Here is a 13,120-nt window from a genome sequence, read left to right as displayed (position 1 = left end):
TAGTGGAGCATTAAGAAGGTAAAGAGACAGATTTCCCGCAGGAGCTGGTGGAGACCAAACACAGAGCTGGACTGAGATCATCATGAGACACAAACACCACTCCAAATGCAACAAATGAAATATAATAACAATACAAAATGTTAATTAAAAGTTATAAATGAAGATAGAAAAGGTTGTCCTCCTGTCTTCTCTTCATCTCTTCCCTCCACTCCTCCGCAGTCTTTCCACTAACAGTCAGTGTGACACACCTGCAATGTGAGTGGGGTCAGTGTCAATCCTTTTGGGTTGGCCACTCTTGCTGCAGATGTATGATGTTGGTTGCCGGCAGGTTTTTCCTCCAGGCAGCGCTATCCGTATCCGGGCTAAATAAAACATTTTTACTTTTATTTTGAAAAACAAAGAACGGAAGTCATACGTTGATTCTGGCCCGTCCAGCGACAGGAACTTTCCCTTCGTTCCTTCACAACAAGATGGACTGGACTGGGGACGGCAATGTAAGTCGATTTATATCCATTATCTGCTGCTGTTGCCCGGCTTGTTGGTGCTGCTGGTTCATCTGGTGGAGACCTGGCTCGTGTATTTTTACCCTAATTCTCCTGTCTCCGCAGGTTGTTAGCATTAACGAGCTAGCTTACCGTATATTTTTCGGCGGTAAGTTGCTGTAACGCTGAATAACCTGATCTGACTGATACACATCGAGACACACCAACTGTCAGTTAGTCTGTTAGCTGAAGGTGGGTGTTGTTAACAAGCTGCTAGTTACCTGACGTTAACCAGTACGAGCTAAATAATTCCTCAGTAAGATTTAACTGGCTAATTTTCTTCGTATAAAGCCTTTGACGTCCACGCTACGGAAAGATTCGTCTGATTGACATAATGATGATGATGATGATGATGATGATGATGCATATTTAACTATTTCATTGCATTGTTGCCCTCATCTTTGCCTATTTAAGGACACCTTAAAAAAAAATGTGTCTCTTAAATCAATTGTCAGGTACTCATATGAAAATAGAAACAGGTTTTGCTTGTCTATAATTATTCTTCCTGGTCATACAGCCCAGTATAATATTGTATTCAAAAACTTATCAGATGCTTATGCTGAGATAATCAAATCAAATGGTTATCCTTTTGTTGTACAGTTTCTTCTTTGTAGCTCACCAGTGTTTCCCTGTTGAGCTGCATGCAGTGGTCTCATAGTGGGCTAGCAAATCACAGATATGGGTGGGACCATTCAAGTGTTGTAAAATCTTAAAATCAATTCTACAACCCCTCAGGTAACCAGTGAAGGGCAGCAAGGATTGATGTGATGTGGTTTTGTTAGAACAATCCTGGCAGCAGCATTTTGTATCAGCTCTAGTATTTGGATGTTTTGCCTTTGCTGACACCACATTGAAGAGTGTTGCCATAGTCCAGTCTGCAGGAGATAAAAGCGTGGCTGACCTTCTGTAGATCTGCAGATGAAAGGAATGACCTGCTATTGGTTAAATCTCAAAGTTGTACAAAGCAGGGTTGCACAACTTTATCTAATTTGGATAGCTGACGGCTCATATTGACTTCAGATCAATTTTAAATAAGTTTTTGCTTTGAAAAAGAAGAGGATTTTCCCCTGCATCACTTACATTGGAAGCATATTAGGAACTGATCTTTTACTAGCCAGTGTGAACAGGAGGAATGATTACAGTAAACAACACCTCAGAAATTGTTGAGCAGCTGACTGTTGTTTAAAAACAATCTTGAAAAATTGTTAACCTATCTATTAATACGAAACTGTAGTCCTTATTTCCAAGTTCTACAAGTACAGAGAAAAATGTAGAGGTAAGGTGTCAAAAGTAAAGGTAGTTATTATGCAAAGAAATTATGTATTTGGTGGTATTTTATTTTACATGAAGTTTTTAAATAAGTTAAGTAGAATAAAGCATATTGAGTTGTTTATTTCATACATATGATTGAGTACTGCAAAAATCACTTTTTTATAACTTAATAATGCTAATGAACTTATAATTTTCAGTTAAGGACTAAACTTACTCAAGACGCAGAGCATCACATCTCACAAACTGTGTATAATATATTGTCTTTAATGTAAAATCGGAGTAAGTGAAGTAACTAGTAACATGGGGTTTAAGAAATATGATGAAATATACAATACAAAGAAAAATGAAATACTTAAATAAAGTACAACTACCTCAATGTTGTACTTGCACCTGCTTCAGTAAATATACTACTTTTCACCACTGCTGCATGTTCATCAAAATCCACTTGTTTATATGTATTACAACCAGACAGCTTATCTTTAGCCATATGTTAAGTTAGCCATGTGTCTGGATTATGGCAGCAGCCTGTTATGTGTGTACCATCAACATCAACATCTGGACTGACAAGAATAGCTGGTGGTGCTCTAGTAACGGTGTAATTCACTCCAGAATACAAAACTCGTTTACCCACATCTATGGCAGAAAAAAAACAAACTGAAATGAAGGTTGTAGAAGCACCAAACACAGTAATTTACCTATTGTAGTCTTACCTGAGCCTTCTCTGAATACTACAGATTTCAGTTTCTATCTACAAAAACAATATGGAATGTTTATCACAGTCATTTAATGAAATGGTGAAATGGATAAAATTCTCTGTCATAGTAAATTAAATCTTGTTACGGTCGATTATTCTCATTATCAGTTAATCTATTTTTTTTTCATTATGTATTAAGTCTATAAAAATGTCAGACAAACATGCATCCAACCAGCAGCCTAAAAGTAGGTATTCTTTACGTTTGATGCTGAAACCAGACGGTAGTTGGGATTCTTGCTTAATAAATGAATCAAAATTGAAGCACAGAGAAAATGAAGTAAAAACTATCATGGTATGAGGGGTTTGAGGGTTAACTAATTTGTATCATCTCACAGATCACATCTCACATTTTCATACAGCCAAATACAGCTCATGTCAAATCTTTATAGCTGAATGTTCATTGTTTACCTCATTATCACCCATTTTTCAAAGTGACACCTCCTTCCTTTAAAAAAAGAAATCACCTTTCTCCTCTAATCAGTGAACCAGCTTTCATCACTTAAAGGCTCCAGAAGTGTGAACACACTGTGACTGACTTAAATCAGCAATGTCACAATGCTCTGCCAGTTTGAAATTTCCATGTCGACCATTTTAGAACCAACTCTGTGTATTTCCCTTGTGTTTGTGTAGCAGGATCACGGCCATGACAGCTGTCACCATGGACATGCAGGTCATGGTCACAGTCACGGGCCCAGAGCGGCTGCGTTCGGCGGGACGGGGCATCCCTTCATGCCAGCTTTTCACGGACAGTTCGGCAAAATCGTGGAGCAAACTCAGCAGCCAAAGAAACGGTCGCACATGGACGACAGCAGCAGCTGGGACATAGTGAAGGCAACACAGTAAGCAGTGGAATATTAAATCTCTGTCCGATATGGGCATTTAATGTGTGCACATGAGGATTCCTGTTGCAACATGAGTATTATTTTTGGTTTTTTTGTGATTATTACTGTCAACATCTAAATTGTAACATCACTACAACTGCGTCTGCAGCTGCTGTGTCAAATACACATTTTACCGCTTAAGAGAGAAGATAATATGATAAAGGATTATATTTTATGTCAGTATTCAGGATCAAATTGTTCATTTCCAGAAAATGTAGAAACTTTTTTTAAATATTATTTTAGATGCAGCATACTAAAACGTTTCCTGGGTTGGGTTCACCACCGCAACCACACCGGAAACTATTCTCACTTACCATCATTGTCTGTGCTGCAGCTCTTCAACCAATCACTTGGAGATTAAAAACATGTAGAATGTAGACTTTTACATACTCATATCCTCAGATTTCTTTCAGACTTTTTCTGGTTTTCCACCAGGTTAAAGTTGTTTTAGTACCTGGTACTTTTTTTGGAATCACCTCCGCTGTGGCGATACCAAAAGGTGAAAACACTGCAGACTCCTGATTGAATCGTCACTGCTGCGCCATCGTTGTGTGAGACAGGACGTAAACTTTTATTATGGCCACCTGCAAAACCACACTGTGGTCAATTGAGGAGAGGTTTCTCTGTTTGGTATCCCTTTGATAGCCTCCATTGTTAACGTGTGTGTTGCGTTGAAGATGACGCCTCAATAGCTTTGTGTGTCGATGCTGTAGTAACAGCACCGCATTGAAAGGCTTCTGTCTGCAGTGGAAAAATAATTATCTGGTACCAAAAGCGAGTAGAGTTGAGTCTGTACCTTCAAAAAAAAAAAAATTAAAATATGATAAAACTGTGTTTCACAGAAGTAACAACACACCTCGTTGTTTCTGGCACTGACAGGTATTTGACTAATGTATTTGTGCAAGAGTTGTACAGCGAAACTGAAGGAATGCACAAAGGCTTTCAGAGCTCTGTGTCTAAGTGGCAGTCAGAAGGTGATGACACAGTTCAAAGAAATAATAGCTTCACAAACCTGCAAATATAATTTAGCTCATACTGCAGCCAACTGAAGTGCAGGCTGCTCACTAACTGATCAGTGAGTTGAGGTGTAGCAGAACAAAGGTCAGTCCTCTTGAAAAGATTTGCAGAGCCACTCCTGTCCATCTATTCATCTTATTGTTTGTCAGTATTGAGGTAACTGTGTGTACATGCCCTGCAGTTTTTCTCACACAGACTGAAAAAATGTTCAGTGAATCTGCTTTTATACTTAAATGCACAGCTGACAGCTTACTTTCTTTTTTTCCAGTAGGTCTCTTCATTTTAGTCAAGGTTCTGTAATTATTATTTTGGAGCACAGTGCAACTTAAAGTATTAATCTGGTATCTATTATTATTGGTGTGTGTTATAAAATGTTGTTCTCTGTGTGATCCTCTCAGGTTTGGTATCCTGGAGCGCTGTAAAGAGCTGGTGGAAGCTGGATATGACGTCAGGCAGCCGGACAAAGAGAACGTGACCTTGCTGCACTGGGCGGCCATCAACAACCGTTCAGAGCTGGTGAAGTAAGATGTCCAAATATCATGTCTGTCTCAGTACAGCTGACACCCCAGAGAGACATAATAAACCTGTTATTTAAATATAAAAACATGGCACTATGTTAAAAACAAGGTTGTACTTGTAAATATTAATGAGAGCTTTGTTAGGAGTTCAGGTGTAAATTCAGGAGACTCATTCAGAGGCCCATGAAGTTTCAGTCATATTTGTAGATCATTCTTGGGTTTTGTTTGTACCATAATTGGTTTGGTGTTGCTGTTGTCAGTTGAACGAAGTTAAAAACAAAGTCAGTCCTTCCTCAGGGAATTCAAGTGTTTTATTTTTCACTGTCAGGAAAATCTGAGCTGAACCATGAACCACCTTTAAGCAATAATGAACAGCTCCACAAAAACATCCAGTAAAGAAATAGAGGACAACTGAACTGAAATAGAAGAAGCTCCCACGTGAAATGTGAACTGTTGACTGAGATTTTTGTTTTAACACTGATTCGCTCTCTGTCTCTGCTGTTTTCTGACAGGTATTTTATTTCTAAAGGGGCGATAGTCGACCAGCTCGGAGGAGACCTGAACTCTACTCCTCTTCACTGGGCCATAAGGTGACTGTATGACAACAAAGGGACTGGTAGCTGGGATGGAGTTTATTTAAATTTGATTAATTCAAATTTAGATTCATGTTTTTATTAATAAACTCTGAAAAACAAAAGGAAACACTTTATCTTCAACAGATTAAACTTGCTTTCAACAATCATCAAATCAATGATTAAATGATTAAGTATTTTGTCATTATGTTCGGTTTAAATGGGAAAATTTAATCCTATATGATTGTTAATCCATCGTTTTGTAAATACATCTAGATAGAAACACAGTGGATACAAGCTTTGCCTTTAGAAATTGAAATTTGTTTCAGTTCTTCAGCTGACTAGTCAAAGAGCTTTCATTTCCTGGGGGATGATACGTGGATTCAGTGATTTAACTGCTTTCTTCACAACAGGCAGGGCCACCTCCCCATGGTGATCCAGCTGATGAGATATGGAGCGGATCCCTCCGTCGCTGATGGAGAAGGTTACCGTGCTCTCCACCTGGCCATCCTCTTCCAGCATATGGCCATAGCAGCTTATCTGATGGCTAAAGGACAGGTCAGCTCCTCATGACAGAGTTTTTTCAGTTGGTTTGTTTATATTTCTTCCTGGCTGATAATCCTTATTTGCCTCATTTGTTTTTTGTATTTGTTTTTCAGGAAGTTGATGGGCCTGACTGCAATGGACAGACACCGCTGATGTTAGCAGCCCAAAAGATTATTGGGTGAGCACCGTACTCCTTTACAGACATGCTTTGAACCCCACCGGTGTAAAGTAATCATAGAAATAGCTAAATATTTAATATTGACACTGAATGGAGATCATGTCTGTGATGGTTTTTCCATTTACAGTACATCTGAATCTGAAAGTGTCGTGTACACGTTGCTTGCCCACATGTTTTACATGAAATAATAGTGTATTAATAAACAGAGGTGTAGAACCAAAGACCACAAGTTTTGCTTCTCTTGGGATACATTTTTCTTTTTTATTTATTCTTTGCCTTGATTAAAGAAAAATGCCTTTAAATGTTGCACTTTTTCCACTACATTTACATTTAGGAAAACTAGTAACTAAGTACATGAATAGGTCTTAACTGATTCCATTGTTTAATAAAAACCTGCCTGTATTAGAGCTTTTGTTGAATCTATTAACAATGTGAACAAACTGTAAAAATATAAGAAGATTCAGTCCAGAAGTCACTAGTATTTGGATAAACAGTGGATACTGTGGTAAAGTACCAAGTCTCAGCTTTAATACGAGAAGGTTTACGTCTATATAGAAAGAACTGTGTGTGAGATTTTGCCATTTTAGAACTTAGTTTCCAAAGTTTAGGGGTTCAGAAGAAATAGGACAGATGAAGTCAAACAATCATCATGTTAAACATTTTTTTGTAAAATCCTTTGCAGTCATTGACTGCTTGAAATCTTTCACTTTATCTGTGACCCACAGACATCTGCAGACACTTGTCAGTCTCTGTACCGGCCCTCTCTGTACCTGTCAGTCAGGGTGCGCATGAGAGCATGCATTATGTTCCAAGACTGGGCTCACTGGCCAGTCACAACCTTGTGACATATGTAGACAATCGCATCACAATATGCAGTATATGCTCCTTTTTTATCCACAATCTCCTCTAGGTTGATTTTTGTTTCATCAGTCCATCGAACTTTTCTCCACAAAGTTTCTTTTTGTGTGTCTTTGTGAACTGCAGTCTGGTCTTTCTGTTTTTGTGGTTTAGCAGGAGTTCGCATCCTATGGTGAATCCTCTGATTTTAGGTTCATGAAGTTCTTTCTTGATCGTTAACAAGGAAATATGTGTGCCCACATCCTGTAGAGCCTTCTCGACTCGCTGTGCAGTCATAAAGAGTTTTTTCTCCAACATGTAAATGATTTTCTACTCATTCACAAGACTTGTGCTCCTTTGTGTCAATGCAGGGTTTCACCAAAACATACAGCGGGTGGCACCAACCAATAAACTTAGTGTTTTCATCAAAGGTCACCTATGTGAATGCAAAAATGGAAAGGGTACCTCAAACTTACCTATGTCCAAAAAACCCTCCCCACACATACTGTTCTTATCACAAAACCTCAATTTCAACTGGCAGGCAGCAACAACAATAACACAAGAAAACAAAACGCATCTGCCTGGCATGTAACAACAGATGACTCCACCTCAAACTTAATGGAAAAACATGAACTAAAACCTTTGATCGCTTAAAAGCATGATAATTAATCATAGTTTCTCATGTCTGTAAAAAAAACAAACCTGTGGTGAAGCTACAACACCTTGACATTACTGTGTAGTATCTTAAATATGTTGTTGTTCTGTCATAGGCCTGAACCCACTAACTTCTTAATCAAGAATAATGCCTCTGTGAGCGCTGTGGACAAAGTGAACAGGAACACTCCGCTGCACTGCGCCGTGCTGGCAGGAAACGTAGACGCCGCCCACATCCTGCTGGAGGCCGGGGCCAGTGTGGACGCGGACAACATCAACGTAAGCTTCACAAAAGTCACACTGCAAAAACAATACGTCTTATACTGTGGGTTTCAGTCTGAGTAACACATGCCTCAATGAAATGACCATCGAAAATCCAGATGCTTATCAATCTGTGAAAAAAGAGATGTTGCTGGATGTGGGTGGACTTGGTGACCGTCTGGCATCAACAGTGAATCCATTTAGCAATTTGTTGCAATTGCAAAAGGTTGGACACATATAAGAATTCTTATATTTCTACTTTCATTTGAAATACTAGACAATCTGCTTCCTTGTTACACTGGCACATGCATGCCCAGTGTAGGTCAATGGTCAAGCAGCACAATTATAAACACTTATATTATCTTATGTTTAAATCAATAATGATGCAAGTATTCATGGTGTTTCAGGGTCACACGCCCATCGATTTGGCCCACCAGGTTCACAGCCCGCTGCTCATCCACATGCTCAACCACATCAAGCAGGAGAGGATTCGCTCCAACTCACGCTGTCTGCGGATCGTCAACAGATACAGGGTACACAAACACTAAAGAGCGCACACACACCACATCTCAAATTACAGATGAACATGAACTAAACATGAACTAAAATCTAGTGTGAAAATTGCCTCTTTCTGTAAGATCCTCTTTTTGCATTTTTGCAGGTCATTCTGCAGTTTTTGCTCTGCACTGCCATGTTTGGAAGTGTGGGCGCTATAGTTGATATGAATTCTGAGTCCTGGTTGCTCAAAGCGATCCTGCTGGCCTGTGTGATAGGTGTGATGAATCTGGCCTCAAGGTGAGGACATGTTTCCACAGAGTTGTTCTCTTGATTGTTCTGAATTGGACGTAAATGCGCTCCACCTGCGTGTTATACAAAACTGGTTGTTCAATGAGAAATGTTTGTGTCTAAACAGGAATTTCCCAACACCAGCCTTTCAGTCTCTCCTACCAGCTACATCCCTCATGGCTTCGATCTTCTGGATGCTCGTCACCTGGTGCCTCTGGTTCCTGCCAGATATCCTTTCTTTAAACAAACTTCCCCCTGCAGTACAGCGGTTACAAAACAGCTATTTGTGTCGTTCTTTGTAAACCAGGCTTTGATGACTGTGATGCCAGTGAACTCATCAGATGAGTTTCCTGGAGTCTGATGTCATGTTTGATATTTTCGTCTTTTGATCTAATGAACCAAACGTTTCTTAACCTGAAACCCCACATGGACCAAGCGCCACAGTTCAGGTTCTGTTCACACTGAATGCCACTGCTCTGCTCTACTACTACCTCCGCACCTGCAGGACAGACCCGGGCTTTGTCAAGGCGACCGAAGAGGAGAAGAAAATGGTGTGAGGGTTATTACACATAATCATTTTATCGTCCATGTGAATGTTTTACACACAACTGAGCTGAGGTTTTGTTCTTGTGTCGTCAGAATGTGTTGGTGTTGGCTGAAGCCGGCTGTTTGGACCCCAGAATATTCTGCACTTCTTGCATGGTGAAGCTCTGAACACAGGACATTCACTTTTTACGACACTGTGCCATCAACACAAACAGGAACAACAACTCTTCTGATTCCCTTTGTTCACAGATAAAGAAACCAATGAGAACGAACCACTGCTTCAACTGTGACGCCTGCGTGGCGAAGCAGGACCACCACTCCGTCTGGACCAACGGCTGCATCGGTACGTCAGACAGAGGCAGTAACTGTAACCGCCAGAAAAGACAAGAACACATTGAACTTCTTTCTAGTTTGAGAGCACGTACTTCCATGAACATCATGAACAATCCTCAAAATGTGTTTTAGTAACTGAAAATGTTTCAGCTGCATCAGAGTTTTCATGGTGGTGAGACTGGGCTTGGTTTATACATTAGATTATTTTCATTCATTCAAAAATGCCCCATTCCACTGTGTTAAATCCTGAATGATTAAGATAATTAGTTCCTTTTCCACTTGATTTAATCAAAGTCATGTTTTGAATATAATCTCATAACTTAACTAACAAGACTATAAACTCTTTGGGAATGTGATTAGAAAATCCTGTTTTATATTCTGTCAAAGCAACTACTTTCCTTTTACACTTAGATATCTGTTAAAGAAAAATCAGCACAAAAAGTGCCATGGATAGATAATTTAATTTGTTAGTGAGTGAAATCTTTGATATGGATTCATCAGCAGAAGCTGAAAATTACAACAAATTGATTCTGTAACTGCTGAATATTAAAACTTTTTCAATATATAATTAATTATAGAATTGTTTTTAGATTTATACTAGTTAATTATGTAATAGAGTTCAGTAATTCGTTAATCATCAGTTACTGCAGTTTTTACACAGTGTGTAACTTTATTTCAATGTCCAATCTGAGGATGTTACATTTGCGTTTTATCAGGATGTGACAAGTTATTATAGACCAGCATTTATATCAGTATCAGCTCCCTCAGAAGTGCACTCACCTTTGAGCTTTTGGGAGTAAGATAATTTGTCATCTACCACCTTCTTCTTCTTCTCTCCCAGGTGCAAGGAACCATCACTATTTCATCCTCTTTCTGCTGTCCCTCATGTTGATGGGAGCCTGGATGTTCTATGGTTGTCTCGTGTGTGAGTGACTCGACATACAGTGTAATCACAGTATCTGACGCTGTGTTGTATTTAACACTGGATACACATGCCTGTGCTGCGTATGTTCTTCCAGACTGGTCGACTCACTGTGTGCTGCATTATGAGGAGCAGGGCCTGTGGGGCGTGGTCTCTGCCCTGGTCAGCTGCTCTCCCTGGCTGCTCAGCATCTTCGTGCTGGCTTTCTACCACACCTGCTGGTCCGGCCTGATCCTGCTCCTGCAGCTCTACCAGGTGACTCAAGGTTTTCTATGGCTCCCAAAGATCCTATTGTTTTTTATAAGTGAGTCCGTTAGCTTTTGTTGACGTTATTAGCTGAGGCGTTTGCATACTTTTTCAGCTACACTGAATTATTTTTCTCAATATGGAGAAGAACAACACAATGATTTGTGGGTTATTAGTTAAAATAGATCTTGTCTGTTCATTATTGTAACTTAGATGAAGATAAGATCATGTTTTAGGGCAAATTTATAAATAAATTTGGGTAATTCCAAACAGTTCGTTTACTTTTTCTTGCCTTAATAATATAAGTACTTTGTATGTTCCACTTGACTAAAGCAATGAAATTCTGTTTACAGTCTACTGATTTCCTGTGTTTATACACACAACGAATGTCTTCTCTATCCTAATGTTTCCTTTCTGTGGGAACAGATTGCCTTCCTGGGACTGACCACAGCTGAGCGGACGAATCTGATGTCTCACCAGAGGAAGATCCGACAGCCCGTCTCCCTGAAACAGAATCCATACAAGTGAGTTGGTTATTAGTGCTGGTATTATTTGCCACAATACTTTTTCAGTTGGTAGTTTTTAACATCAGAGTATTAATCTCGTTAATTGTTAGATTGCTGTGTTGTGATTATGATGCAGCAGGAGCTTTACGCTTTTCAGTCAAGCTCTTGTGCGATAATAAACGCCTCATTCTACATTCACCCTTATTTATTACTGATACCACTGACATTAGTCTCTGTGGAAATAAGATCAGGACTTAAATCACTGAACATGTGTACGCTCATTATTGCACATGTAAAAGCAGATGTGCACACACATGCTGATAACAGTTAATCTGTTGTATCTGCCATGTAACTCCTTTTTCTCAGCACATTTCAGTAAATCTGACAAAGGCGTGGCTGTGATTTGAGATTGTGTTGGGTCACTCCTGTCGGGATATTACTTATATTGTTATTTAAGTACAAAGAATTTTCTCATGCATTAATCTGTTTGCACCAAGAATTATCCAGTTTAATGATTTGTGGGGAAATGTTAGCAAGAATTGGACAAAATTGCAAGCTCCTGCAAACAAAGCTGCATCGAGTTGACAGGATGAGGTCACAAATTTCAGGGAAAAATAAATTACCTACATTTTGTACACTCTTTAAAGGTCAGTAATGCATTGTCGGTGATGAAGTCCTGCTTTTGTTTCGTTAATCCATCTCTTGACACGCAATCCAGATTCAGTTAAATTCAGAATATGTCATTTGTCCAATATATTCACACGCATCAAAACAAGTATCTAAGAATGCAAAGATGATAACGTGAGATGATGCGGCACATGACGTTAAAAGTAAATTTATCAGCTGACTGACTCTGACTGAGCATCCAGTCCTGAATCGTCTGATCGTCTCCCTGCAGTTTGGGCGTGGTGCGGAACCTGGTCTCCTTTTTCCAGCTGCGCTGTTGTGGCCTGTTCAAACCGACCGCCATCGACTGGACGCAGCAGTTTCCGCCTGGCCGCGACCAGCACATGTTCGGACTGACCGACATGGTCTGACCTCGCCGCCGCCCCTCGCTCAGGGTCAAGGGTCAGACATTAAAACAGTGGTTCTGGACCAAAAGCACAGATTCTATTTATTTATTTTTTTATGTGTTGGCTCTTTGTGAAGAGAGAACACAATATTAGAAGTTGGGGAACAACACAAAGCAACATGTAGATATATTGATTCAGTTGCTCTTTGTACAGACTGCTGCTGCCTTATACTTGACCAATGTAAGTCACAATGAAAATCTAAATTGTTTTAATTTGGGTTAATTCAACCTTTAAAGGCCTAAATTGTAATTGAAGTATTGAGCTGTTTTTTATGAACACATCAAGCCTATTTTTTATCATCTGTTCAGGAAGGAAAAAGGATCTTTGTACATGTAAACACTTGGTTTTATGACTTTTGTAAGATTGCATGTGTTTAATAATGAATGACCACTATACTACTTCAATAAAGCAATGTCGTGCCTGTCTTTTTAACTTGCTCTGTGTGGAATCAAGGACCTCAAGAGGGTGGACAAGATAACAGAAACAACACACGTCAGCAAATACCACAATGGTGAGGCTCATAAATGTTCAGGTTTTGTCAGATATTCATGTTACTCTGATAAAACTGAGAAAAATCTTCCTATTTCAGAGACTGAAAACGGCAATTTTTGCTTGAAAAATGACTTGACAATTAATTGATTAGCAAAATAGACCTCCTGGCTGCATTTTTAGGAAA

General features: G+C 39.4%; 1 protein-coding gene across 2 annotated transcripts; it reads left to right on the top strand.

The window, feature by feature from the left end:
* Positions 1–297: 297 nt before the first annotated feature.
* On the top strand, positions 298–12,869 carry zdhhc13 (zinc finger DHHC-type palmitoyltransferase 13). 2 transcript variants are annotated; one of them, XM_056384289.1, is made up of 17 exons: positions 298–494; positions 3,202–3,407; positions 4,865–4,987; positions 5,497–5,574; positions 5,970–6,114; positions 6,216–6,280; positions 7,888–8,050; positions 8,440–8,565; positions 8,694–8,827; positions 8,946–9,048; positions 9,247–9,369; positions 9,458–9,520; positions 9,614–9,707; positions 10,539–10,622; positions 10,717–10,874; positions 11,292–11,389; positions 12,270–12,869. In XM_056384289.1, the coding sequence occupies exons 1-17, from the start codon at positions 471–473 to the stop codon at positions 12,406–12,408; spliced, it is 1,926 nt and encodes a 641-aa protein (XP_056240264.1). In that variant the 5' UTR covers positions 298–470; the 3' UTR covers positions 12,409–12,869. The 2 variants fall into 2 exon arrangements, with proteins under 2 accessions (XP_056240264.1, XP_056240258.1); XM_056384283.1 differs by having other exon boundaries at positions 3,199–3,407.
* Positions 12,870–13,120: the final 251 nt, after the last annotated feature.

This window comes from Seriola aureovittata, chromosome 1 (assembly GCF_021018895.1).
Source record: "Seriola aureovittata isolate HTS-2021-v1 ecotype China chromosome 1, ASM2101889v1, whole genome shotgun sequence".
NCBI classification, from domain to species: domain Eukaryota; kingdom Metazoa; phylum Chordata; class Actinopteri; order Carangiformes; family Carangidae; genus Seriola; species Seriola aureovittata.
Note: the sequence above shows the minus strand (reverse complement) of the source record. Positions and strands in the feature narration are given on the sequence as shown.

Bases quoted from the DNA above. Each gene is read 5' to 3' on its own strand.
- zdhhc13 (XM_056384283.1), top strand. From the start codon at position 471: ATGGACTGGACTGGGGACGGCAAT. The intron at 9,708-10,538 runs GTACGTCAGACA...CTTCTCTCCCAG, and splicing joins CTGGACCAACGGCTGCATCG to GTGCAAGGAACCATCACTAT. The intron at 11,390-12,269 runs GTGAGTTGGTTA...GTCTCCCTGCAG, and splicing joins CTGAAACAGAATCCATACAA to TTTGGGCGTGGTGCGGAACC.